This window comes from Anoplopoma fimbria, chromosome 5, assembly GCF_027596085.1.
Source record: "Anoplopoma fimbria isolate UVic2021 breed Golden Eagle Sablefish chromosome 5, Afim_UVic_2022, whole genome shotgun sequence".
Taxonomy (NCBI): Eukaryota; Metazoa; Chordata; class Actinopteri; order Perciformes; family Anoplopomatidae; genus Anoplopoma; species Anoplopoma fimbria.
The window spans coordinates 11,663,479-11,689,539 of record NC_072453.1 but is presented as its reverse complement, the minus strand read 5'-3'; the positions used below and the strand labels follow the sequence as shown (position 1 = coordinate 11,689,539).

General features: G+C 40.2%; 4 protein-coding genes across 5 annotated transcripts; 3 read left to right on the top strand and 1 right to left on the bottom strand.

Moving 5' to 3' along the window:
* Positions 1-208: 208 nt before the first annotated feature.
* fbxl15 (F-box and leucine-rich repeat protein 15) lies at positions 209-2,792 on the bottom strand. 2 transcript variants are annotated; one of them, XM_054599232.1, is made up of 5 exons: positions 2,642-2,792; positions 2,178-2,337; positions 1,578-2,080; positions 1,232-1,454; positions 209-1,095 (listed from the first exon to the last, which is right to left on the bottom strand). In XM_054599232.1, the coding sequence occupies exons 1-4, from the start codon at positions 2,665-2,667 to the stop codon at positions 1,265-1,267; spliced, it is 879 nt and encodes a 292-aa protein (XP_054455207.1). In that variant the 5' UTR covers positions 2,668-2,792; the 3' UTR covers positions 209-1,095; positions 1,232-1,264. The 2 variants fall into 2 exon arrangements, with proteins under 2 accessions (XP_054455207.1, XP_054455206.1); XM_054599231.1 differs by lacking the exon at positions 2,642-2,792 and having other exon boundaries at positions 2,178-2,387.
* Positions 2,793-3,945: 1,153 nt separating this feature from the next.
* gpx9 (glutathione peroxidase 9) lies at positions 3,946-5,566 on the top strand. Its single transcript, XM_054599212.1, has 5 exons — positions 3,946-4,077; positions 4,194-4,287; positions 5,060-5,190; positions 5,282-5,412; positions 5,509-5,566. Exons 1-5 carry the CDS (start codon positions 3,946-3,948, stop codon positions 5,564-5,566), a joined length of 546 nt encoding a protein of 181 aa, XP_054455187.1.
* Positions 5,567-5,973: 407 nt separating this feature from the next.
* On the top strand, positions 5,974-9,719 carry ndufb8 (NADH:ubiquinone oxidoreductase subunit B8). Its single transcript, XM_054598944.1, has 5 exons — positions 5,974-6,106; positions 6,375-6,501; positions 7,574-7,673; positions 8,540-8,695; positions 9,561-9,719. Exons 1-5 carry the CDS (start codon positions 5,974-5,976, stop codon positions 9,651-9,653), a joined length of 609 nt encoding a protein of 202 aa, XP_054454919.1. The 3' UTR covers positions 9,654-9,719.
* Positions 9,720-9,930: 211 nt separating this feature from the next.
* On the top strand, positions 9,931-22,735 carry sec31b (SEC31 homolog B, COPII coat complex component). Its single transcript, XM_054598513.1, has 25 exons — positions 9,931-10,041; positions 10,627-10,873; positions 11,579-11,774; positions 11,868-11,963; positions 12,385-12,525; positions 13,289-13,431; positions 13,521-13,620; positions 13,731-13,892; positions 14,319-14,471; positions 14,565-14,795; positions 14,880-14,954; positions 15,066-15,158; positions 15,267-15,384; positions 15,531-15,709; positions 15,795-15,921; positions 16,116-16,261; positions 16,737-16,910; positions 16,988-17,140; positions 17,241-17,427; positions 17,951-18,349; positions 19,455-19,513; positions 20,140-20,265; positions 20,355-20,474; positions 20,611-20,682; positions 21,362-22,735. The coding sequence occupies exons 2-25, from the start codon at positions 10,671-10,673 to the stop codon at positions 21,539-21,541; spliced, it is 3,633 nt and encodes a 1,210-aa protein (XP_054454488.1). The 5' UTR covers positions 9,931-10,041; positions 10,627-10,670; the 3' UTR covers positions 21,542-22,735.
* The last annotated feature ends 3,326 nt before the right edge of the window (positions 22,736-26,061 follow it).

Below are 26,061 nucleotides of genomic sequence, written 5' to 3'. Positions count from 1 at the left end.
ATCTCTGGCCTTATGTTACTTAAATAAAAACAATTTTAAAATGTCAAACTTGGAAAAAAAAGAGAGTGCTGGTATCAGATGGGTACTTTCAGATAAATGTAAGTACTGGAATCGGCTTTAGGAGACAAAAAGTGTGATTGTGCATCCTAATGTTAAATCGCAGCAGATTTATAAAGAGGAAAAATGACAACAATCATTTTTGATGGTATTTTGCAATTTATTCATGTCAAGGGTCATAATAAATTCCTATTTCAAACAAATACTACGCTATACAAGATGGCATTTATTAACAATATCAATGAAGTGATAGCTTCACCAAAGTCACAAGTAAATGTGTAAACATTTCCCCACTAATCTCTGGTGGCTTCTAGCCATGCAGATAGTTTTGGTGTGACTGTGATCAACAGAGCTGGTTAACAGTTTTTATTTGAAAGCAATTAAAAACTGTAGATCATAAGGACGGTGGATAATTCTGAGGAACCAGGACTCTGTTTCTGGAAGACAAATAGTCAGCACCACGAACAAAATTGCATTCATCTTCATTGTATGAAGGACTCACGAGTGACGATTATTAAATCCTGGAAACATAAAACCAAAAGTGAGAACAAGTTTTTTTACATGATTTGAGTGAATGAATCCTTTAAACTGGGACATACATGCAAAATAAAATGTTTAATTAAACTCAAACATTATTTTTAATGTTTCTAAATGAAACATAAGATCGATGTTTTCTTAAAATGTCCCATACACAAAGTAAAGCATTTACTTTGTTATAAAAGACAACAAAACAATTGACTCTACTTTAGTTGGAACTTATTTTCTAAAAAAAGCCACATTATTACAACACTTAATGATTAACTAATAGTGCAGTGACATCTTTCAGACATGAGGCAACACTTATTAAAAGTAAATGGCTTTCTTCAGTCATTTTCAGACGTAAACGATATTTTCATCTTTAACCACAGTTTTTTTGCCCACATTATTCTTAAACTTGAGTGTAAAACATCCAGTTCTTCTTGGATTGTTTTGATGTTTCTTAGAGCAACTCACATGCACATGTGATGCAGCCGAGAGTGACTGCTTTGATGAGGACACCTGTAAAAAAGTAAATAAATTGTAGATTACAAATAATTGACACAACCTTTATTTGCTGCAAATAGACTTAACTCATCTGGGTTGAATTTTGATATAAACATGTCAGAAGCTAATATATACTGTTCTTGTTGCCTACCTGTGTGCATTGTTGTGATAGATAGCCTTTTGGCTATATCTGCAGATTGATAAAGGGAGCAAAACCCAGCACGTCCTGAAGAAGCACCAGAGCCCTCTGTAAAGGTGGCTCAACATCTATCACTACATTGCGCTTGCGTAGAGGATCCAGACTCGACTCTGTCACATTGTGGCAGTGATTCACCTTCAGGGACTGCAGCTTCGGGCAGTACTCTGCAAGAGTCCTGTGAGCACAGCATGCAGATAATCTTATGGATGGGTGCACAAGCGAGGTGGTGCATGTAAAAGTGTGGGCAGGGGTGGCACAAACTTAGCTGGATTACACTTGAAAATAAGATATGATATACCTGATGGACTGGTTCCTGACCCGCAGGCAACCGGTCAGGTCCAGCTGCTCCAGGCCCCTGCAGTTCTTGGCCACCTCTTCCACCGACTCGTCAGTGATGTTAGCGTTGACTGCCAGAGATAGAGACCTCAACTTCAAACACTTCTTGGATAGGTAGCAGATGGCGTCGTCCTTGAGCTGGCGGCAGGCGGTGAGGTCGATCGACTGCAGCCCCCCGCAGTGGTCGGCCAGGCTGCGCAAGGACAGACTGTCCACCCACTCGCAGTGCGCCAGGCCGAGGCGCTGGAGGTGCATGCAGCTCAAGGACACCGCCACCAGGGAGTGGCGTGTGAGCCAAGCACACCCGCTCATGTCCACTCTCTGCAGGTGCTGGTTCTGGCCGATCACTGGCAGCAGCTCCTTGTCGGTCACCCAGTCCGAACAGCTCTGGAGAGACAGGCTGTGGAGAACTTTGTTGTCCTTCAACATGGAGCAAAACGCCTCCTTGGAAATGGATTGTCCGATCTGTAAATATGACAACAGAGCAGACAGCAGACTTCAATCACCGTACATCTCTACATATATTTACACAGTATTCAAACTCTCGCTTATCAGGACTTACCGAGGACAGATCAAAAGTCCTGCAGTTGGCTAGATACACCTGGATGAGGCTGTGGAACTGCTTGCTCACCCTCTGCATGCTGACAAGGTGCTGCAGAGGCAAATGGCATAAAATATGTGGAACCAGGACATCCTCCCAGGGCAAGTCCAGAAGATGGCATCTGCTGAGAGAAATGCAACCTTGTTTGGCTGATGAACTTTGACCCTGCATGCAAAGCTCAAAACAATCAGAAACACTACATGTCTTATGAAAAAAAAGAATATAAAGATGATATGTTTAATATTATATGGCAAAAATGATTCCATATCAGGCTTGTCACAGTAATGTGTAATTCAAGATAGTGGTTCATACATGAACATGTGTAACAATAACCAGCTACATCCTCCAGGCTGTTGTTGCTACATCTGTTAGCCGAGGAGCTAGCCTGCCGGGGCCACAAAACTCCCGTTTTAAAAGGCACTTACGTTCGCATCTTGTCCTCTTCGTCCATTCTGACTTAACTTTTGCTATACTGAGTTTTTAAGGACGTGTTTTTCTTCACATAGGTGCCAAAATAACGTGTTTTCTTTTAGCATCTTGCAAGCGCTTAAGGTGGAACCCAAACCCAATGCTGCATTCAGGGACCATCAGGAGACTTCCATTCAAGATCGGAATGGCACATTAATTTTCCAAAAATGTAATAAACTCTGCAAAATTTGGCATTAAGGGAAGAATAAAGCCAAGAATTCATGATAAAATAGATGAACTCACAAATGTATTCTCTTATCGCTGCCTTGTATGCTTATATCCCTATTTAATCTATTTGTAAACCACAAAGTTGCCCAATTATGGCCCCCCCTGGCCTTTTTAACCATAAAACAACAGCAACCCTACCACCACATTTTTAGAAAGTACATTTGTTTTCGTTTACGATCAAAACTATGCTTCTTAAATGACAGAGAAGTGGTGTTTAGGTGACTTGGGTCTAATATAATCACGGACTTTCGCGTTTTACGAGTAAATTGAACGCATCATATGCAATTTTCCGGGTTTACGTCAATGATCATGATAAAGCAATTTACATATTTGCTTTAAGATTATAAAATAACTGAAATGTTTTATTGATACTTGATATACCCCTATAAACATGCAGTTTCCAGTATTTGCTGATTTCATTTTGATATTTAAAAACTCCTTTTATTTACAATATAAAAACAATATAAGCTGTGCATTAATCAAAAATTAACTAGTTACAAAGATGTTATGTTATTGTTATGAATATACTAGTAAATATTTTTCTGTTCAAAATACTGTGCCTATTGTTCTGTGCAGTAACTTTATACTGTGATTTCAGACTATGGAACAAAAAATACAGTCAATCTCAAAGTTATACAGCTGTTGTCACAAACAAAACAAAAATAGAAAATCAGTGTAATAATTCTTGAATGTTATTCTTAATGTTAAACTTATTTCTGAAAGTGTGAGTCTTAAAGAGGAAAGGATTCAACCAAAATGAGCATGACCCATATATATGTTTATTTAGATTCTTTAATTTCCCAATGCCAATTAGCTGTCACCACATTAGCAGCCTGTTTCCCTGGAACACGTGTGATGAACAAATGACCATCCTGCCAGCTCACCTCTGCCCAGGAGAACAATGAAGTCAGTCATGCTGAACAACTGCTGACCCATGAGTTATTATTCAGTGAATGAGATGAGCCAACAGGATAGCCGAGTGAATACTCACTCTTGACTGACTACAATCCCATATACAAGCCAAAGTACAAGCATGGCGTATAAATCAATCTATGATTTCTCTGTTGAGACCCTGGATGGACAGTCGGTTCCGCTCTGTAACTACAGGGGTAAAGTGCTTCTCATCATCAACGTTGCCACCTTCTGAGGGTCAACAATAGAGGAGGTAATATTCTACAAAGAGCCCTGATTGATTGCAGTCAGATCACATTATCTCATAACACATATCCTGTGCGGTCATTTTTTATTAAAGCCATCTGATTTTGTATCCTGTTCCCTCAGTACCACCGACTGAATGCACTGATGGAAATGTTCGGCGACCTCAACTTCACTGTCCTAGGATTCCCAAGCAACCAATTTGGCCTCCAGTCACCTGGTGGGTACACTGATGCTTTTGAAATGTGACAGAGATAACATACTATTTACCTGGTGTGCCGGAGGAATACTGTACTCCACATAAGTAACTGTGTAGATTTACTCAAGTACTGTACTTAAGAAGAATTTCGAGGTACGTGTACATTAAAGGATTTATAATTCATGCTATTTTATACTTCATCTGCTACATTTCAGAGTGAAAAATGTTATACCTTTTACTTGACTTCATTTCATTTTCAGCTTTATTTTACTAGATTGTACATTGAAAAAAACTATTTTATAAAATGCAATACATTTTTAAAGATGACCATGCTGATTTCAAAACACATTGGCTTGTGACCCCTTACAAAAAAGCAGTGTACGGTTGGGTCCCATTGTCACATTTCAGATGTCAAAGAGTGATTTCCTCTTAACCCATTTATCATCTTATGACCCCTCAGATTTATTGTGTGACCCTGTGGAAGGGCCCGGCACCTAAGAACCACTGAAATAAACTACCCAACTGTATATAAAGAGAGGAATGTGTTATTCTGCTGAAAGAGTACTTTTACTTTTGGTGCTTTAGATACATTTTGCTGCTGATACTTCTTTGAAGGAGGATTTTGAATGCTGCACTTTTACTTGTAATGGAGGTTTTTACATAATTGGTACATGCGCCTGCTATGTGGTAAACATATGCAACGTTATTTAGAAGTTGTGAATACACACAGGTTTTTCTGAGGCATATGTTGAAAATACATTAGTAATAAAATATTGAACTTATATCTTTTCAGAGATGAACCATGAAACCCTCAACCTTCTTAAGTATGTGAGACCAGGTGGTGGGTTTGTGCCAAAGTTTCCTGTCTTTGGGAAGGTTGAGGTGAATGGATTAAATGAAGAGCCTCTTTTCACCTATCTAAAGGTAGTGTTGTTGTTTTTTTTACAAATGATGTGAATGTATACGATTGGTAATGATTTTTTTTTAGTTATAGAGTATATTTGTACTGTCACAGGAATCGTTGCCATTTGTGAATCCTGTTATTGGAGATATGAAGAAATTCTACTGGTCCACAATCAATGTCAATGACATTCGGTGGAATTTTGAGAAGTTCCTGATTACAGCAGATGGCATGCCCTTCAAAAGGTGAAGTAATACATTGTAGACCGCAAGTTAGAAACCCAATCAGCCCTTCATTAGGTCAGACATAATAGTGGCTCTAACGGTTTCCCTTTACTGCAGGTATGAACTTCATTGCCCCATTGAGAATGTGGAGAAGGACATAGCAGATCTTGTCTGACGGATTTACTTCAATTTGTAACCTGTGGCAGAGTGACGATCCCCCAGTAAATGCACGCGTGCACCTGAGCTGGATCTGATGGGAAGTGGAACAGGCCTCGGGGGCTTCAGTGCATTCACTCTGAGGACAAGTTCCCTTCAGCTACTGGTTGAACTGCATGTCACCATCACATTTTGCTCTTATGTGATGGTGTCTGCTACTCAAATTATGAATAAAAATGAATAAAAATGAATAAAAATGAATAAAATTAAATAAAAATGAATAAAAACACAATAAAAGACATTTCCTAGTTCGCTTTTTTTGTCTCTCACATTATTGCTTTTTTGCTCACTCAGCAGTTACATTTGTCACTTTATATGTTTAGTGCGGTTTGTCCCTTACGGCGACCCTTACTTCCAATCTTGCGCATGCGCAGTTCCTCGTCTGCGGGACGGCAGCAGACAGTAAACATGGCTGGAGTTGGTTTCCGACGGTGGGCCCAGGCTCTCTCTAAAGGAAAAGCTCCTGGCTTTTCAGCCCTTTTGTCGGGATGTAGAGCAGGTCAGTAATGTTATAGCTTTCTCACATACAATCTGATCAATTTCTCTTTAGATACTAGTCAGAGTTTAAAGTTTAAAGCCTTGAATGAACGTAACCTTGACATGCTAACGTTAGCCACGCAGCTACTTTGAATGAGTGTGAAGCTCCTAACACAGTTTAACGGGGTGAAGGTGGACAGAATAACGTTTATATTTCTTCATTCTTATTTCATTTCTTCTTGTATATCAAAATGCATCCTTTTAAAACAATGTCATTGTGTGTGTTTCAGCCTCTGGTGTGTCAAAGGGGGGTCTTCCTGGTCCATGCCCGACGACCCCCGAGGAGAAAGCTGCAGCTGCAAAGAAGTACAACATGAGGGTGGATGACTATGAACCATATCCCGACAAGGGCGAGGGGTAAGCCGTTACATAACATTACATTGCAGTCATTTAGCAGACGCTTTTATCCAAAGCGACTTACAATCAGTAGTATATTACATATCATTCACCCATTCACACATTGATGACAGGGCTACCATGCAAGGTGCCACCATCAGACTCTAACTAACATTCATGCAACATCCAGTCCACACCGACGGCAAGCCTTTGGGAGCAACTTGGGGTTAAGTGTCTTGCCTTATTCTGAGTGGCTTTAACCGCCCCTGGGTCTCTCTGCAGTTGTAAAAAGTAATGTCCAGCTCATGTATTGTTGTGCTTCCCTGGTACATCAACACTGCGTGGATCACCAGTAATACATTCACTACATTACATTACATTACATTACAGTCATTTAGCAGATGCTTTTATCCAAAGCGACTTACAATCAGTAGTATATTACATATCATTCACCCATTCACACACTGATGACAGGGCTACCATGCAAGGTGCCACCATCAGACTCTAACTAACATTCATGCAACATCCAGTCCACACCGATGGCAAGCCTTCGGGGTTAAGTGTCTTGCCCAAGGACACATCGACTGCCGAAGCCGGGTATCGAACCACCGACCCTCTGATTGGAGAACTACCTTGCTCTCCACTACGCCACAGCCTACATTACATTACATTACAGTCATTTAGCAGACGCTTTTATCCAAAGCGACTTACAATAAGTGTATTCAACATAGGTATTCAAGAGAACTACTAGTCACCAGAAGTCATAAGTGCATCTCCTTTCTTAAACAATCATCTAAAAGCATAAACCAGAGCAAAAGTACAGAAACAAACTAATACGAATACAATAAGTGCATCAAACTAATACGAATACAATAAGTGCATGGCCTGGAGATAGGAAGGAGCTGTTCCTTTCACTGCCCTGTAGGCTAGCACCAGAGTCTTAAACTGGATGCGAGCTCTTACAGGGAGCCAGTGTAGAGAACGGAGAAGGGAAGTTGTGTGGGAGAACTTGGGGCGATTGAACACCAGACGAGCTGCGGTAGATGCACTACATGTCATGTTTAACTAACTAGCCATCTTTGTGTTTTTGTAGCTTTGGTGATTATCCAAACCTACCAGAGAGATCTCAGCATGAGAGAGACCCCTGGTACCAGTGGGACCACCCTGACCTGAGGAGGAACTGGGGAGAGCCGGTAAGATAATGATGACTTGCTGTGATATCAGGTGCACATGTGCAACCCATATATTGGCTAGAGCTTATCATCGATATATATCAGCATTGGTGTACATATCAGGCTACAAGTACCAAGAAATTGCATTGTTCCACCAAATTTGACTTTCAACATAAAATCATTGCTCATTCTGCTATGTTTTGCTTATCAAAACTAACACCACACTTGTGACCCATGAATGAGCATTCCAGGGCCTTGTAACAAATTTTATTGCAATTATTAAGTGACAGCCACAAGTGAAGCCTGACGCTGCCACTATACGCTATCTGCATGTAATCAGGGCTCTTAAATTGCTAGTGTAAAATGAGCCCCAGAAAGGCCAAATATATGTTTTTTGTAATTGGGAAACAATGTCCCACTCGGTACACATCTTGGTTCCAATTGTTGGAAAAAAGCAAGGAACATTTTAAGATATCCCTATCAATAATGTTTAATGTAATTTGTATTTATATTGCTACTGCACTAAAGTGACACCACACAAATAATATTTTGTAATTTCTGAAGATTTTATTTATCATTTCATTTATCATTTTGTCTCAAATGTGTGGAAACACCATTGTAGCTTTAGTTTTTGACATTTGTATAGATGACAACATAAAAAACATATTTCTTAAGTGCACAGTTTATCCATCCTCTTTATAGGCACAATTGCTTTTAGATATTTAGACAGTATTTAGATCAGTTAACTGTACAGACCTAACTCAAGGCAGTGCCTCTGTACAATCGTAAATTCACTGAGATAACAACATATAGTAGTTAATCCAGTGTCAACAACACAGTATGAGAATTCCCATTAATCATTGTTTGTCCTCTGTATATTTTTTTAGATGCATTGGAATTTTGACATGTTCATCAGGAACCGTGTGGATACATCTCCCAGCCCTGTGGATTGGTCCACAATGTGCAAACAGCTGTTTGGTTTCATCGGGTTCATGCTGTTTATGTTCTATGTTGGGGAGAAATTTCCAGCTTATCAACCTGTTGTAAGTACAGAACAATGCTTGGGTTTATTTCTTGGTGCTACATTCTATTTTAAAGGGACGTGAAATGACCTGATCAATTAACCATAGTTTTCAAAGCGATAAGATTCTTTACTGTAACTCACTACTCTGGTGTTATTTATTATTTGTTTTTCACTTCTTTATATTGCCTAATCGCCCCTGGTGTTGGATAAATCCACTTACTTTGAAATAAACACCCAGGACAACTTTAAAAAGACAGCAAAATAACAAGTTGTCCACCTAAGTAATGAACCTAGCGTGCCAAATCGCATACTTTTTCTTTCTACTTTTTGTACATACTGCAGCTGCTCTTAAAAAGTATGTACTGTTGCATGCCTAATGCATTCAGTTGGTTATTACTGTTTTCATAACATTGCACCTTGATTTGACCCTCTTGCTCATATATACACTGTGCAGAGGACTGTGGGTCAGAATAAACAGGAAAAGCGTGTTGTTGTTGTTTTTTTACATGTGAAGTTCCTTTAAGGTGTCACTCAGCTTTACAATTGTCAATCCATGAGAGCCATAATGCACAGTATATTATTTTCCAACTGGTAACTTGTTTATATGAATTTAAATGAATGACCCAGTTCACTTTATTCATTCATTCCTGGCTGCCTCTATCATCAGTTTTGAAATTACTTCCTTAAACTTGTGAATACTTTAATCAATGTAAGCAAGACTTTTGTAATGTTATGTAAAAATATTTAAGTATATGATTAGCACTTTTTGAGTATTTTATGTTGTTTCTTTTTAGTAGTGTAACACCTGTAGATAAGATGATTTCGACTGTGTTCTCTATTTAATAACATGCACTTATTAATAAAAGCATATGACTCTCTTCCAGGCACCGAAGCAGTATCCCTATAACAACCTGTACTTGGAGAAAGGAGGAGATCCAGAAAAACAACCAGAGGAAGTCAAAAACTATAAAATATAATGCCTACAATCTGACTCTACTTGTGTATATATATATTTCCCTCAACAATAAAGACAATTAACTTACCTTCCTCAGTGTGGTGCTGTTGATTTGTGTATTTCAACCTACCAAATAGTTCACAACTTAAAGGATTGAATTTCCACTGACAAGTAACAAAGAAGAACATAAGCTACATACAATTTACAAAACGCGTTTTTTCTTGGGTCAACGGTGACATTGGGGGTTACCTAAGGTACCAAATGAGAAATGTCCGTCTCGGCTACCGTAGCTCGGTGACAACACGGCAAAGTACTTTGAGCGAAATCCGCCTGCGGCTAAGCTGCTAGCTCTGCTGAGAAGTAGCTAGCTCTCCGGTTTTGACAGTCAGGCTGCGATAAAGACAGTTTATGTGAGTTACTCTCAAAGTCTTATGCTTTATCTTTAATCTTTGCTGTGCTTTAACTGTGTCTGATAAATGTAAATCTGTTGAAATATGAAAGCAAGGGTGGTGGCTGTAGCATTGGATGCTAGCTAGAAGCAGCATCTGTTCCGGTTATGCACTGGAGCTGACGTTGCTAGACTTATTATTAACGTGTTAGCTCATAGGACTTGTTATGTAGTGGCATGCATAATCAATTAACAAATCCAAATCCATTTAAACGCAATCAGATATTCTGCCTGCAGTGTTTGAAGCCGCAGTTGCGAAATGCTAACATTAGCTTGCTAACTAGCCATACATGTCAGGTTAGTTTACATTGAATCCATTTCTAAGTGTCTTGGGGACTATCTTACCTACACTACTTTGTATTCACTGGGATGTAGTTGAGCTATACTGTGGGTATATTAAACACATTGTAACACCAATAGGAGTTGGCTGTACAGGCAGTGTGCCACCTTGTAGGTAAGGTAGGAGGGCAGGTGTGTCATGTACTTAAGTGTATTGTTACTCCACAACAAATGTTAAACAGATATGTGTGTATTATCTTTGATCTAGTGGAGTCCGTTCGTCTGTCCTGGACCTGAAACTTGTTGAGGACTATGAGGCTGAAGGAGATCCAGAGGACTGCCCACCAGGCGTGGAGTCCAGCCGAGCACCACCCCATCCACCTGGCCTTAGGAACATCAGCACAGCAGCTCGATGCCTCTTTCAACACCACAGCCGCCCTGGAGATCTTTGAGGTGGATTTCTCAGATCCATCTCTGGACATGCAGCTCAGAGGGTCGTTACCCACCTCAAACAGGTACATTATGGAGGTGGTACACATATAAGATACAAGATACTACATCTGTACATATCCGCTACTGTAGAGAAGTGATGTGGCGTATTTCTTTGATACAATACTTTGCTTACTGCTTTACTATCTCAGTTTTACCACTAGCCACATATATATTAACTGTCACAGAAGTAGGGCCTGTATACATTTGGAAGTTCAAGTATTCTGGTAGTTATCGGTTTTAATTTCCTATACTGATAGCTCAAAACATTTTTAGGGGGTGTCTTATATCAACAAGAGATAAAACGCACACTTAAACTTTCAGATCGGCATGTTATTAAAAATTCTTTAAAGTTTGCGTTGGAGAAAATCTCTTTCTCTTTCTTATGTAGCTGATGTTTTGTAAATGTGAAAATTTGACTTTGAATAATTATGTTGACTCAAAAGCCATAAATCTGTATTGTTACTCTCAATCTTTTAAAAGTAGATCTAGTGTTCACTTTAATAATTCATTGCTCATTCCAAATTAAATCAATAAATCCATGATATAATTTTCCCATTCTTTTTTTTTTTTTTATACATTGTGTGTTATTTTGGCTATAAAGGCAAAGTGTTAGACTGTTAAAGATAGCTTTTAAAGTAGTATGCAGAGGACTTCTTACTTAAACACCAAGTGCATTTCAGTTCAGAGTTTTGCCATTTGTAACTCACTGTACTTTTCATATTCCAAAGGTTGCACAGTATCGTATGGGTGAATTTTGGAATGGGAGCAGACGGTACTGGAGGGAGACTGGTTGGTGGCAGTGAAAATGGCACATTAACTGTATATAACCCAGAGGTCATAATGAACTCCGGTGCAGAGGCAGTAGTGGGGCAGTCTGACAAACACACAGGACCCATCCGAGCACTGGATTTCAACCCTTTTCAGGTAAATGTCTAAGAGACAGTTTACACAGAAGGACTAGACTTTCCTGGTGCTGCTATACACGTTGTTAACCGTTCTCTATTTTTCCTCTCCCAGAGTAATCTCCTCGCTTCAGGAGCAAATGATTCAGAGATATATATCTGGGATCTGAACAACTTTAACAGTCCAATGACACCAGGAACGAAGACGCAGGTGGGCGTGTGATTGAGATATCATGAGTTTGGTGAAGTTTACACATGACTGTATGAGTTGACTTCTTGTGTTGATCCTGCCCTAATTTACTGTTGTGAGTCAAAGCACTAAATAGAAACCACAACTGGCAGCTTCCCTTTTGTTTCTTCACCTTTGTAGTTTCATGTATGTGAGTTAATACTTAAAGCCACAAGAAAGTTTAGTTTTTGCTATCCATTTCATGTTGTTCATGTTTCGTGTTGTATATCTTTTCCTTAGACAGTGGGGTTAATGATGCCCTGTCACATGGACATGTTCCCAGCAAGCCATTCATCAATTTCATGAAAACTATTTTGCATATATCATATAATTTGAATATCTGTTTGTCTCAGACTCAGTCAGGTTTGTTTTGACAGTAACAGCCTTTGTCTCGTTTTTTCAGCCAGCTGAAGACATCAGTGTCATATCCTGGAACAGGCAGGTTCAGCACATCCTGGCCTCTGCCAACCCCAGTGGGAAAGCAGTCGTGTGGGATCTGAGAAAGAACGAGCCCATCATCAAGATCAGTGACCACAGCAACAGGGTTTGTGGCTTTAATACAAATTACATTAAGTCCTAAGTTATCTTTTGCCAAAAAAACCTGCAAGTTTATCTTTCATGAATCAATAAGGCTCATTGGCTACAACATTTTCAGAAGATAAAACATTTGTAAAGCAGTTATTGTAGAGCTCTGTCTGTTCATACACATACACCGCAAGCGATGTAGAGTCGGACCGTTGGCCAGTGAAATTACAAAAAAACAAAGGCGAACAGACTGGCTGTCCATGGTCATAACTAAGCCATACCCTCTAACTTGTGTTTGGATTAATATCACATAGCACATAAAAATGAATGAGTATATACAGCATATAGTATTATAGGTACTTATATAATTGAAAATGAAATATCAATCGTTTGTTTAGATAGATACAGGGCATTATTACTGAAGTTTTCTCAATACACCTTTACTTCTGAAAATGAGAACTATTTTATCAACACCTTGTGAACACTTTCAGGACAGTCCAGTGCTCTTAGGTAGCAGCCTCCCCACACTTAACTCCTATTACAGCTTTCATGTCAAGTCTCAGATTTAACCTGTAAGAATCAGTGTTTTTGGTCATCTATTTAATTAAAACCTCAGTTTTCTCAACTCATGGTTAAATCATTAATATTAAGGGGGCAGCCTTTATTTTGAGAATATTTTTAATCTTCCCAGACGTTTCTGGTTAGACAAAATTAAAATAAATATTTCCACCCTGTAGAAAAGCCTCTTATCACCCGAAATCTCATCTGTTGTGTGATTTCAGATGCACTGCTCAGGAATGCTCTGGCACCCTGATGTGGCCACTCAGTTGGTGTTGGCCTCTGAAGATGACAGAATGCCAGTCATCCAGATGTGGGACCTCCGTTTTGCCACTTCACCCCTTAAAGTCTTTGAGAACCACACAAGGTGAGGCTTGAACAGTTTGTGCTCATTTCAGGTTTCTTGTCATGTTGCAGAATATACTGTGTATACTTATGTTTGTTCTTTCCTTACAGGGGGATTCTGTCCATATCCTGGAGCCAGGCTGACTCTGAGCTCCTACTGAGTAGTGCTAAAGACAACAGGATCCTCTGCTGGAATCCAAACACTGGAGAGGTACAAACCATTAACTGTTACTTCTCTGTTATGCCTGAATTACCATGCAGCATTATTGTAACTTAGTGACGATGATGTGGAATCTTCTTGTGTCATTTTGTACATTTTAGGTCATCTATGAGCTTCCAACAACGAACCAGTGGTGTTTTGACGTCCAGTGGTGCCCCAGGAATCCAGCCCTCCTTTCAGCTGCTTCATTTGATGGCAGAATTACTGTCTACTCTGTTATGGGAGGAAGCTTGAAGACTCAGCAGCAAAGCACTGCTGATAAGGTAGTTGCTGTTCTTAATGTAATGTATTTAATCCCAAAGGCTATGTGTGTATGTGCCTTGTTTGTCCACAAGATGGCGCAGGTGTGAAAGGATTGACAGTGACTAATGAAAATCAGATTCAGTTACCTAAACTATGGCTGCAAATAACGACAGTTTTCTTCATCGATCTTGGATTAATCATCATTGTTTGGTCTTTAAAAAATATTTAGTTTTACAGTCCAAAACTCAAAGACTCTCAGTTTGCAATCAAAGACGACTAAGCCTAGAGCAGCAGATGTTTAGATTTAAGAAGCTTAAATCAGTCAAATTTGAACATTTTGCTTGATTAATTCTCAAAATAGTTGCTGATGAATTTTCTGTCAATCGACTTCAGCTCTACCCCAAAGAGTTGTGCTTGTTTTTAACTTTAAACATTTTATTTAACAGATATCCTCTTCATTTGATTCAATGGATCCCTTTGGTACAGGGCAGGTGCTCCCCCCCCTGCAAGTTCATCAGCCTGCAGTGCAGGACACCATAGTTTCCCCTCTGAAGAAGCCACCCAAGTGGGTGCGCAGGCCTGTGGGCGCTTCCTTTGCTGTAAGTTTAACATTAAAATGTTTTATAAGCATGTTTATGGAAAAGGTCTTTATGACTGATCTGGTGTTGTGGTATTTTTCTTTCTTTCCCCAGTTCGGTGGAAAGCTGATAACTTTTGAGAATCCCAAGCCGCTTCCAGTGCAAAGCCCCCAGCCTGTCCCCAGACAAGTGTTTGTGAGCCAGGTTACCACGGAGACAGAGTTCCTCCAGCGCTCCAGGGAGCTGCAGGCAGCGCTGCAGTCGGGCTCCTTCAACAGCTACTGCCAGGCCAAGATTCAAAGCGCCAAGTCAGACGCTGAGCAGGACATATGGAAGTTCCTTCTGGTGGGCCCTCACCTCCTCTTGACATTGACAGAGTCAGTGAAGTATCATTTTTATTTTGAATTAACTCACTTTCTCTGTTAACAGGTGAACTTTGAGGATGAAGCCCGCGTGAAATTCCTCAGACTTTTGGGTTTCAGCAAAGATGAACTTGAGAAAAAGGTATTCTGCCCTCTGATTTATAAAAGTAGCCATTAGCTGATATCTGTCACATATAGGCATGTTACCGTGATTCATATCCTGTTAGCTCTAAAACTATATATGTTTATTCAGATTTCAAAGTGCCTGGGGAAGAGTTTTCAGCACAATGGACATGGAGTGGATGCCAAAGATCTGGCAGAAAAGATGCAGCGGCTCTCCACCGAGGTCGGCAAATTTGCACACAAAATGTTTAAATTCAAATGTCTTTATTTATTTGCATACCAAGTTAGCAGCACCGTGTTTACTGTAAAACATCCTTTGTTGTATTTCCAGAGGTCCGATGTGGCAGCTGCTCTAGGTGATGCCAGAACTTCTGGTTCTGTTTCACCGGCAGACTTCTTTAGTCAGACTCCAAAGGAAAACTCCAATTTCCAGATCCCTGTGTCATGTGGTAAATCCCTCATCTGCACACACAATTAATGATGTTATTGTAACAAATGTTATCTTTATTTATATATTTTGTCATTTGTTGTCATGATTCGAAATGTAACTGCAACTTCTGTGTTAATGGTGAATGATCCTGTCGTTCTTTTGAAGACACCGATGGTTTGATAAGCCAGGCGCTGCTGGTTGGTAACTTTGAGGGAGCTGTGGATTTGTGTCTTAACGAGGGTCGATACGCTGAAGCCATCCTCTTGTCTATCAGTGGAGGAGAGGAGCTGCTCAAGAAAACGCAGCAAAAATACCTAAGCAATCAAAAGAACAGCATTTCAATGGTAAGAGTATGTTTGATTCATTCTCTTTCAATTTGTGCATTCACAGGAAGAACATTTAACTTAATTTTGTCCGTCTCAACTGTAGCTCATATCATCAGTGGTGACCCAGAACTGGAGAGACATAGTGCAAAGCTGCGAGTTAGACAACTGGAAGGAGGCTCTCGCTGCTCTGCTGACTTACGCTCACCCTGAAGACTTTGCTCGTCTGTGTGGTGAGTTCCTCACAAGAGTGGCATTAAATTGGTCATGCTGCAGCTTGCCTTGCTTCCAGGCAAACTGTACCGTTTCATGAATACTTGCTTTACTTGCTGAATAGCATTTTGTTATTGGTACACAGCGTCCTGGCTCTAATGTTAGCCTTAACTCTGTCCTTCACGTTGTTTAATTCTGCAATTCTTCTCGGTAGATACCCTGGGAGGCCGGTTGGAGCATGAGAGAACAGAGAAGCGCTGCCTGCAGGCCTGTCTGTGCTACATCTGCTCTGGGAACATTGAGAAGCTAGTGGAGTGCTGGGCCTTGCACAGAGACTGCTCCTCCCCTCTTGGTCTAGAGGTACAATCTTTTGTCTCTGTTTTGCATGAACAAAATACTGTTTTAACTACACTGTTGCACAAAGCATTAAAAGTGCGTCGACATCAATATTTTAACTTTTTTCTTTTTAATCTTTTGTTCATGGAGTTGGGAAATACACTTATTGACAATAAAGTTGTTTAATAGTCAAGTAAAATGAGTTATTTAGATGAATTCACTAATTGGTAATATAGTGGATATATCAACTGAGGATAAACTGATATAATTATTGCACTTTGCAAAGACATCCTGCCAGAAGGATCCCACTGTTGCGTAATAAATTAGGAATGGTTGCTTTTGCTAATTCGCAAAGTTTGAGAAGGTCTTTTAAGAATATGTTATGGGCTGCACATACAGTGAACCATTGTAGCTGAAATGTAAGAGCCCTGAAGGATGTAGCATCACAGTGACAAGGCTTTATTTATCTTTATTTTTTTGTCTCTGTGTGTTTTTTCAGGATCTGGTTGAAAAAGTAATGATGCTGCGTAAGTCCATCGAACGCCTCCGCAACAGTGAGGTTGAGATCCAGAGCCCCATCCTGGCCGAGAAGCTCACCTGCTACGCCGGCATACTGGCTGCAGAGGGCAGTCTGGCCATTGCCATGACCTACCTGCCTGAGAACTCAGACCAAGTAAGAGGCATGGCAGCAAACACATTTCTAATACCTTTTAAAAACCCTTTTGATTTGACACAACTTTGTCTTTCCAGTCTGGGATCACAATGCTGAAAGACAGACTGTTCCACGCTCAGGAAGAGGCTGCCGTTCAACAGCACCCTACAAACGCCATCAACAGAGCCAATGTGGACACAGCCAAGCCCGCTCCTGCTGCTCCGGCTCCTACACCAAAAGCACAAATTATGGTATTCATTAATTAGCAATCAAAAGCATTAAATCATATCATTTGCAAGATTATATTTCCTATGTACTTATTGATGTTTGAATTTTTTCCCCCTTCTTTAGAGTCAGTACCAGCCCTCTGCTCCTTCCCAGGCTGCCCAACAGCAGCCTCCTATGCCGTCGATTTTCACCCCACAAGCTCCAACCAACACGGGGCCCGGTCTGCCGCCTTACTCTCACGTACTGCCGCCCAATGCGACCCGCCCTTCCATGAGGCCCTCCTACCCTCAACATCCTGCTCCGGCTCCAGGTTTGATGTTGTTTTCTATTTTAGGGAGATTTTTTTTTTTTTTTTTTTTTAGAATCGAAAACTCCCCCCTTGAACCGTGCTCAGTAAATTTAGTTCATTGTTCTGATAAGGCCTCTCTTTCACTTGAAGTAAAAATGTGAATGCAGCGAAGGTATTTTGCTCGTGCTAACGTTAGCAGTGTTTGAAGTTAGTATAAAGTATTACACTTGGGAAATACACAGCGGTTCGATTCTGCTTCCAGTTCTGCGGTCTGCCCGCTGCAGACGACATGCTTTGTCTTACTCTGCAGAGCCCTGAAGCTCCGCCCCCTCTGCTACAGAGCGATGTTCTCTTGTTTATTCAAAGTTTACTATTGAACGTGACTAAATTTCTCCTAATTCGACAAAAGCACTCCCATGGTTCCTCAGCAATACGCCCGTTAATGTGAAGTAGATCGGCTGAGCGGTTCTGGAGATGTGTGAAGGACAGACAGACTTGCCTCCTAGCTTTATTGTTAAACTAAATGGCACTTTTCCCTTCCCAGGTTTCCTTCCTCATCAGCCATTCCAGCCTCAGCCGATGCCCATCGGGGGGCCCTCAGGCTTCCCTCCTCCAGGTCCTTCCATGCCAGCTGCTAACTTATCAGGACCTCCACTACGACCTCCGTCATCGACCCCTGGAGTCCTGCACTCCATGACCAGCCCCGGGCTGCCACCGACGAGCTTCATGCCGTCGACCTCTTCACCCACAGGCCCCATGCCACCCAGCTCCCAACCCGGAGCCCCAGTTCCCATGTACCCAGGGGGCCACCACAACCAGGGGCCGGCACCCCCCATGGCATCTGGTCCCTATGTCCCTCTCGGATCAGGGTACCCACAGGGAGGCCCGGGAGCTCCAGCTGTAAAGCCCTTCTCCGCCCCACCTGTTGCTCCTCCTCCTACAGGTAGATCTCATGCTAGTAGACGTGTAACAGATGTTAGCAGGAATCTGTTGCCGGTGGTTATTGAATCATATTCAGTTGTCCACCTCATTTGACTTGCAGGATTCTTTCCCTGGCTGAATTCCCAGTCTGAATATCAAGGTGACAATGTTAGGGTTGCATATGGAATAAGAGTGCATCGAAATATACACTTGAGTGACCAGAGAAATACCTGTGCAACACAAAAACACACTTTTTTATTACATTGAACTTCATTATACAGGGTTTCTTTTATTTTTCTGGTCACTCAGTGTATTTTTGGTGGTGTTTGCTTGTGCATCTATATGCTTGAGGGAAATGTAGTGACTTAATTTTTTTTGTAAGGATGTCAGCTTAAAGTCTATAAAAGGACTCCAGGTCAAAACGTAGTTTACAGGGCCTTTATTAACTTTATAACAGAGTTTTTCTTTAGGCAGAAAACTTACACCGTCAAAATGATGGGGCTTTATTTGGCTTCCAGTTAAAAAGAATAAGTCTAATCTTGTAAGGGTGTGCGCCGATCTTTTCTGGTTCTGAATTATTTATTTCTAGTTTCATATTTGATGGTTTTTGCCCCCGGTTGTTCAGGTATGGTGTTAACGGCTGCGGGCTTTCGGATCTGATGGGATAGGGGTTTTCCAGCTTTCTGTTCATTTTCATAATGACGTTTGTTTTGATTTGAAGAATAATTGTTCTGTTAGTTTAATGGAGAACTTGTCAAATTCTGTTTTTAACAGTTTTAGCTTAAAAAGCTCCGATGTCGAGCAGTTAGCAAATGAACGGTCTGGACATTTTTACATTTTCAATTGATACACGTTTGAGCTCAAAGAGATAATTATGAGATGCTTTTTATTATTCTGGGATATTGTTTTATGTTGATTGATCATTAGGATGCTGCCTGAACATTTGCCCACATTTGCTGTTGTTTCCGCATAAGCTGCTAGAGGCAGGCTTAATGACATGTTTTTGCCATGTACACTAAGCTTGCCTCAGAAAGGTTGTCTTGTGCTGACAATCTTTGATTGCTTGAGTGTGAGCAAAAAAAATGCCACTGGTCAATATTCAAATTCTCATTCGTCTTCTGATTTAGGACCCCACGAAGGCTGGAATGACCCACCAGCAGTACGAGGTGGACCCAGAAAGAAGAAGGTATGTGTGTATTTAACACTATCAATATAGTCTTTTATTTCAATTTTGTCCAGTCTGTGTTTTCTTAGAATATGCTTGCAAATGTGTTTGCTTCATTTCATCCATAAATGAAGGAAACACATTTGCAACCTGATTTATTTTTCCATTTTCCTACTTACCCTTTTGTTGACAGCAGAATAATCCTTGGGGGTAAAAGTACCACTGGTTGAGAATCACTGATCTACATGGCATGATATATGTAGTTATGGGCAAAGTTAGATAATTCAACAGCTGTTCAATAATGTGATGTTCATTCCTAAAGCGGGACTGATGAACATTTGATTAATAACAATGGATTTAATGACTAGATGAAATTTGAAAGGGGTCATGCAGAGTGAAAAAACCCTCAGAGAAAGAGGATTGTGCTCTCATTAACCTAATTTCCAGCAGCAGAGGGCGGATGTTTTCAGCAAACAAGCTCTGATAAACCTGCTACCTGTTCAAGCCCAATAACCAGACAGACAAAGTCAAACTAACTAAAGTTGAACATTAGTCAGATGGTTGTGGAGTTAGACCTCCTCCTCAAAGTATTGATTTCAGTGTTTCTTCTCACTGACCGGATGTATCTTACCTTTGTGTGCTCTCAGCTCCCTGATAACTATACTCCACCAACCCCCATCACTGCCCCTGTGATGGGATTCCCCGTGGAGGCCCCTCAACCCCATGACCACGCCCAAGTCCCCCCCGGAGCCCCCCAGGAGCCCAGCATTCAGGTTGGTGTGTGACAAGAGGCTGTTATCTGATTTATCACTCTGCAAACACCGTCAACGCCTCGTATTTGTGTCCTTGTGTTTTTCCTCAGCTTCTCCAGCAGCTGCCGGCAGAGAGGGTGGAGCAGAAAGAAATCCCTGCTGAACACATGGTCCTCAAATCCACCTTTGACAGCCTGGTGCAGCGCTGCCAGCTCGCAGCGGGAGACCCAGTAAGTCTCACTGTGTGTGTTTGTGTGTACAGCTGCATCCAAATTTTGCCTTTAGCAATACATCTTGGATTGATTCTTGGAGAAAGTTGGGATTTTGTTGGATTTAAAATGACTACAGGTATTTCTTTTTTTTCAGCAAACAAAAAGGAAACTTGATGATGCAGGCAAACGTTTGGGATACCTGTATGACAAGCTGCGAGAGCAGTCGGTAAGAAATGATTACATGAGCACAAGGTTATTATCAAGGAAAATAAATTGGCAATCTGCTAAAGTTAACAGTTAAGTGGAAAAACTACCCAGACCAAAGAGCTCGCTATGCCCCGCCCCCTGCTGCTACTCTGTCAAACTGTCAGAGCCAGCATGGAGCCCTCACTAACTGCCCCCCTCGGACAAATATCCAATTCTTTGGAAAACAAAAAAGCGATTTCAGAGAGAAGCAGACAGAAAGGTCTATAAAAGGCGTGTGGAGAATATATCCAGGGTTTCAAACTGATTTAGCAGCAAAAAAAAAGATAAAGATAGAAGCTAAAATCTAACAAACAGATCAGAGTGTAAAAGTGAACAACCACATCACCCTGTGATCGAGACAAAGACAAAAAAATTCAAGAACAACATAGTTGTTCAAGTAGGTCTTTATTCACAGCTTCAATCATTAAAAAAACTAAAGCAGACCATGAAAACATTCACTATGCATTCAGTTTCTAGCGTAGCATAGAAGTGCTAACACAAATAGTGTGAGCTTCACTGCAAGGCTATCAAAATATAACACTGATTTGCTAACAGTTTTGATAATCATTTAAATAATTCATCCAAAAAAAGGCCCCAAACAATTGGATTTCAGGTACCGCATAGTAACATGTACTGTTGTTTCCCCGGCGACCTCTCAGCTCTCTCACAACATCCTGAACGGGCTCCACGAGATCAGCCGCTGTGTGGCGAGCCAGAACTACCAGCGGGGTCTGGAGGTCCACACCCAGGTGGTCACCAGCAGCAACTTCAGCGAGATCTCCGCCTTCATGCCCATCCTCAAAGTGCTCATGACCATCGCCAACAAGCTGGGCGTCTAACCCCTCCAGAGGAGGTGGGGGGGAGGGTGGGGACACCACCAACCAGACTTCAGTGTTATCATATTGTTATATATGTATTTATTTCTTTCTGACCTGATGACGTGCTTTGATAATGAGAATAATTACTGATGATGAGTGCAGATTGTGGTCTTCATCACCCCATACATATATTTCTTCCTGGTGGCTGAATCTGGGCAGTGAGGTGGATTTCTTCGTAGAGATTTGTCGATGTTGCCGTGGTGATTTTACGATAAAATGAATGTATTCTGAAAGTTGTGATTCTGTGTAAATTCAACGGTTGGTGTAATGTACAAAGTTTGAATCAAAGGCGGTGTTTGTAGTTGCATTGTCATAGTCTACATTACACTTTTGCATATTTTTTTTCCCTCGAATAAGTTTCGATTGAATACATGCGGGGCTCTAAACAAATCATCCGGGACTAGCGGCTCCTACTTCCAAAGAAGGGGTTGAAAAATTGGGTTGCACTTACTATCCATCCTGTCGGTGTAGTTTCTATTAGGGAGAAAACACACCGATACTTATGTTTATCTTTACTGTGTATCGATCACAACAAGCATCAAGGAAACACTGTAACATAAATACTGTTCTCACCTGCTGTAACAGAGTTGATTTTGCCACGAGGGTCTCTTGGGCCAAAGCACTGCAGAAAGGATGCCATACGTTGATTGTCAAATTGCTGTTCTGATTTCTTAGCACTGTTATTTCCTGATAGGTTGTGTGAACGACTGAATCTTTTTTTCCTCTCTTTACCATCAGACTTTCTTCAGCGTGCATGTTTCCCCTGCTGAGTTCACATGGCAGCTCATAAGCAAAAATTACATTAATTTATGTTGACCTGCGAATGAATTGACATCAGTTCCTCACCCTTTGTTAAAGATGCTTTAACTCATCTTTATACCCACATTACGTCTTATCCTTTTTTTTTTTTAAATCATATTTGTTTTAGATTAGAACATACGACGATACCAACTAAAATAAACTGATAAATGAGAACATGTGATAATCGAAGGTTTGCAGCTGGACATAAAGCTGGATAGTTTGGTGAGTCATGGTGACAGAAGGCAGTAAAGTGCCTCTGTGTGCTCATTTTGGTTACACAGATATTTATACAATCCACGTTGCTTACTTTACTCATGTCGGTATCTTTTTCAAATAAAACTTCACTTCAAAGGTTTTGAGGCTTGAGCAATTTCTTTGAACGTGTTTATTGATACATGTAACTAATAAGGCACTATTCAGGAAGGGTAATTAATTGCTTTATTAATCGTTAAGGAATGTTATTAGTCATTAATGCCAGGCATTATACAATGACAAAGTGTCACATTTCTTCTTAGCCACATGTTAAGTCTATAATTACCTTTTCCGGTTGTTTTATTAGAAAGTCACCAGCCTGTGATCTCTTTATAAACAGACTTTAGTAATATATTTAATGCAAAATTGGTGTCTAAGTAGAAAATGAGTAGACCATGACACTTTTTGACAATAATCCTTAAGCTGCTAAATGGTTTATTACTCTATATGCATTACTAAATGATTTGAATGATTAGTAAAATAATTATTTTTGTAATAGCCTGTTTCTGATATGAGTGTTTCTGATACGAGTGTCATGCTGTAGTCCAAGAAGTTGCTTTTCTTCATTTCTAAAGTAGAATTTGGGGTCTATTGTTCACAGTCCTCTGTTCTACTTTTGTTTTGAGATGTTTGTGTTTTGCTACAGATCTTGTAATCTCTGATTAATGATGACTCAAACCTGACTTATATAAAAGCCCCATTTACTATATGACGAAATAACTTCAATAGGGTACTTCCTGGTTGTTGTTGTTTTTTTTCTATATTCAGAATCAGCTTTATTGACCATGTATGCGTATGCATACAAGGAATTTGACTCATGGTTTGTTCCACTCACACACCCACATACACATGAATACATAAATAAACTAAAAACAAGTAGAGCAAAGGTAAGGATACACATTTAACTACTATGTACACATAAATACAGTACCAGTCAAAAGTCTGGACACACCTTCTCATTCAATTGGTTTTTCTTTATCTTTATTTTTTTCTACATTGTAGATTAATATTGAAGACATCCAAACTATGAAGGAACACATATGGAATTATGTAGTAAACAAACAAATGCTCAACAAACCAGAATATGTTTTATATTTTTAGATTCTTCAAAGTAGTTGAATGAGAAGGTGTGTCCAAACTTTTGACTGGTACTGTATAAAATGCAAAAAAAGTATATGTATGAACACAAGACACAAAAACAATGACAATGAAATGGAGATAATAATAATAATAATAATAATAATAAGTGCCTAATATGGAAAGGCTGTCACGAGATACTTTCTCCGTGTCTCTTCCATTTGCAGTTCTTCATGCAGGACTGAAAAAGGGCGGCAGCTCCCACCAGGTGGAACTTGCTACCAACAGGGTGTGCACAGGTGTGTCGCATTCAGGGACTGGAATGAGATGTGTACCTGCATGCACAGCACTGAAATGCACAATGCTCTGATGCGGGTCTGTTAAATAACCCTTCACTGGGCATGCGTGGTGTGCAGATATCTGGGTTTTTTTTTTATTTGTTACAGCTTTTTTTTTTAAAAAGTAAAATCCTTGCCAAAATGTCACATTCAGGCACGTCTACCTTTGGTAAATTTCCCATGTAAAAGTCGTTCCTCCATTGGCGCAGGAGGATCATAAGTCAGGACCTCGCTGCTGATTGGCCGGTCGGAGTCAGCCGCTAGTTAGCCGGGTGGCGTGAATGTTTTTGGGGGGAGTTGTGAACGGCAGTAACCCCCAGGTCATCTCCGTCTGGGGTGATGGTAACATAATGTCACCTCACCAGACATCACACCACAGCAGCTTCCTGAGTCATGCTCTTACTCCGCCCAAGAAATAGGACACTGTAGCCTGAGGAGTTTAATAATGCTGCAATGTGCTGAGTGTAACTTAGTCTGCTAATACAGAACAGTATTTCATAATGCTGCCAAAGCAGTGGGAAGCACTTCCATTTTATCCCTCCTCACTCTTCTACTTGTGTCTGCTATGTGGGAAATGTATCTGACAACTGTAGTAACTTTGCAAATTCAACAAATGCATTCTGAAGTATTATTATAATAGATTAAATAGCAGCATTAGCTCCACCTTTACCAATATTTAAGTGATGCTTACACAGTTGCATCAATAATTATAATCCGATAATTTGATATATATTAAACTTAAATAAATACTGCTAAATTGTACTTTAGGTACTAAGTATATTTTCATGCTAATACAATTTTAGTAGTAGTGGAGTATTGTTACAGTGTGTTGTTGCTATTTTTGTTACTTTTACTAAAAAGTTTAAAAGTATGAGTATTTCCTCTCACATAAACTGAGTAGTTTGTGATATTGATTCTTTAATTTATGTAAAGAATCTGAGTATTTCTTCCACTACTGGAAGTGACAAATTATTTTAACTATTGATTAAGATGTTCAAATTAATCGATTATCTGTTTAGTCTATAACATTTCAGAAACAAGTGGGAAATTCCCAAACTGCAACACTGCAAAACAAGATATTCAATTTATAATTATATAAGATATAAGCTAATTAATAAAATCCTCACTTTTGAGATGGTATAGGTTTTTCTTTTTTTTCTTTTTAAATGACTTAAACCATCAACTAATTGATGAATCGACAATTTGTTACAGCATTGGTGACCTTTGCTCAACAAAAATGACATAACATCCACAAACCGAACGCTCCTCAACCTGAAAAAAGTCTGACGTACTATAAACAGGTCTCTGATCAGCACACTGGTTCTACATTCCTCTCTGCTCTGTGTAAACCATTTAACACATCTGAGTGCTTCATCAGTCTGCAGGCAAGAGCCAAAGATTGCAGTACTAAATAGTTTGGGATATATTCGACTTGCACAGTTATGTCAGCCTCAAACTGGAAGTGTTGAGTTCTTCACCGAGGAAGAACGATAAGCAGCCAGGGAACAGAAAATCCTGACAAGTCCCAGTTGGTTTGTTACCAGGAAACTGCAGATTGCTGTCTTCACACAAAACACAGCATTGGTAGACATATTCGAGCTAATTAGTTGAATAAATTTAGCACTACCACAATGTGAAAATACTACGTCATATACATATATTACATTAACGGCAGCCATTCTGCCTCTATAACAAGTACTTTCCTATGTATAGGAGTACTTCTTTCACAACTACAGATCCCATTAAGCAGGAAAAGCAGGCTTCTTCCTCAATACAGTGTAATGATGAAACCTGAATACTACCCTGACTGTCTTTTCTTCTTCACAGAACCAGGATTAAATGCTTCCTGCAGGTGGTTTGCTGTTGGAACACTGTACTGGGCCTGCAGCAACAGCAGCCGTAGCATTTGTTTTACTTCTGACAGAGCCAAACATTGTCATAAGGTTCACATGTCAGAAATGTATTTATAATTGTACCACAATCTGAATTTAAGAAACACGTTTAACAGCTTTA

What these genes read in the sequence shown, in the direction of transcription:
- fbxl15 (XM_054599231.1), bottom strand. Translation starts at nt 2,387, where the DNA reads ATGCAGGGTCAAAGTTCATCAGCCAAACAAGGTTGCATTTCTCTCAGC. An exon ending in GGACTTTTGATCTGTCCTCG is followed by an intron (nt 2,081 to 2,177) that starts GTAAGTCCTGAT and finishes TCATATTTACAG; the next exon opens with ATCGGACAATCCATTTCCAA. An exon ending in GTCAGGAACCAGTCCATCAG is followed by an intron (nt 1,455 to 1,577) that starts GTATATCATATC and finishes CTGTGCTCACAG; the next exon opens with GACTCTTGCAGAGTACTGCC.
- ndufb8 (XM_054598944.1), top strand. Translation starts at nt 5,974, where the DNA reads ATGCGCAGTTCCTCGTCTGCGGGACGGCAGCAGACAGTAAACATGGCT. An exon ending in TATCCCGACAAGGGCGAGGG is followed by an intron (nt 6,502 to 7,573) that starts GTAAGCCGTTAC and finishes GTGTTTTTGTAG; the next exon opens with CTTTGGTGATTATCCAAACC. An exon ending in TTCCAGCTTATCAACCTGTT is followed by an intron (nt 8,696 to 9,560) that starts GTAAGTACAGAA and finishes ACTCTCTTCCAG; the next exon opens with GCACCGAAGCAGTATCCCTA.
- sec31b (XM_054598513.1), top strand. Translation starts at nt 10,671, where the DNA reads ATGAGGCTGAAGGAGATCCAGAGGACTGCCCACCAGGCGTGGAGTCCA. An exon ending in TGCAGCGGCTCTCCACCGAG is followed by an intron (nt 15,159 to 15,266) that starts GTCGGCAAATTT and finishes TTGTATTTCCAG; the next exon opens with AGGTCCGATGTGGCAGCTGC. An exon ending in AGCTCGCAGCGGGAGACCCA is followed by an intron (nt 20,475 to 20,610) that starts GTAAGTCTCACT and finishes CTTTTTTTTCAG; the next exon opens with CAAACAAAAAGGAAACTTGA.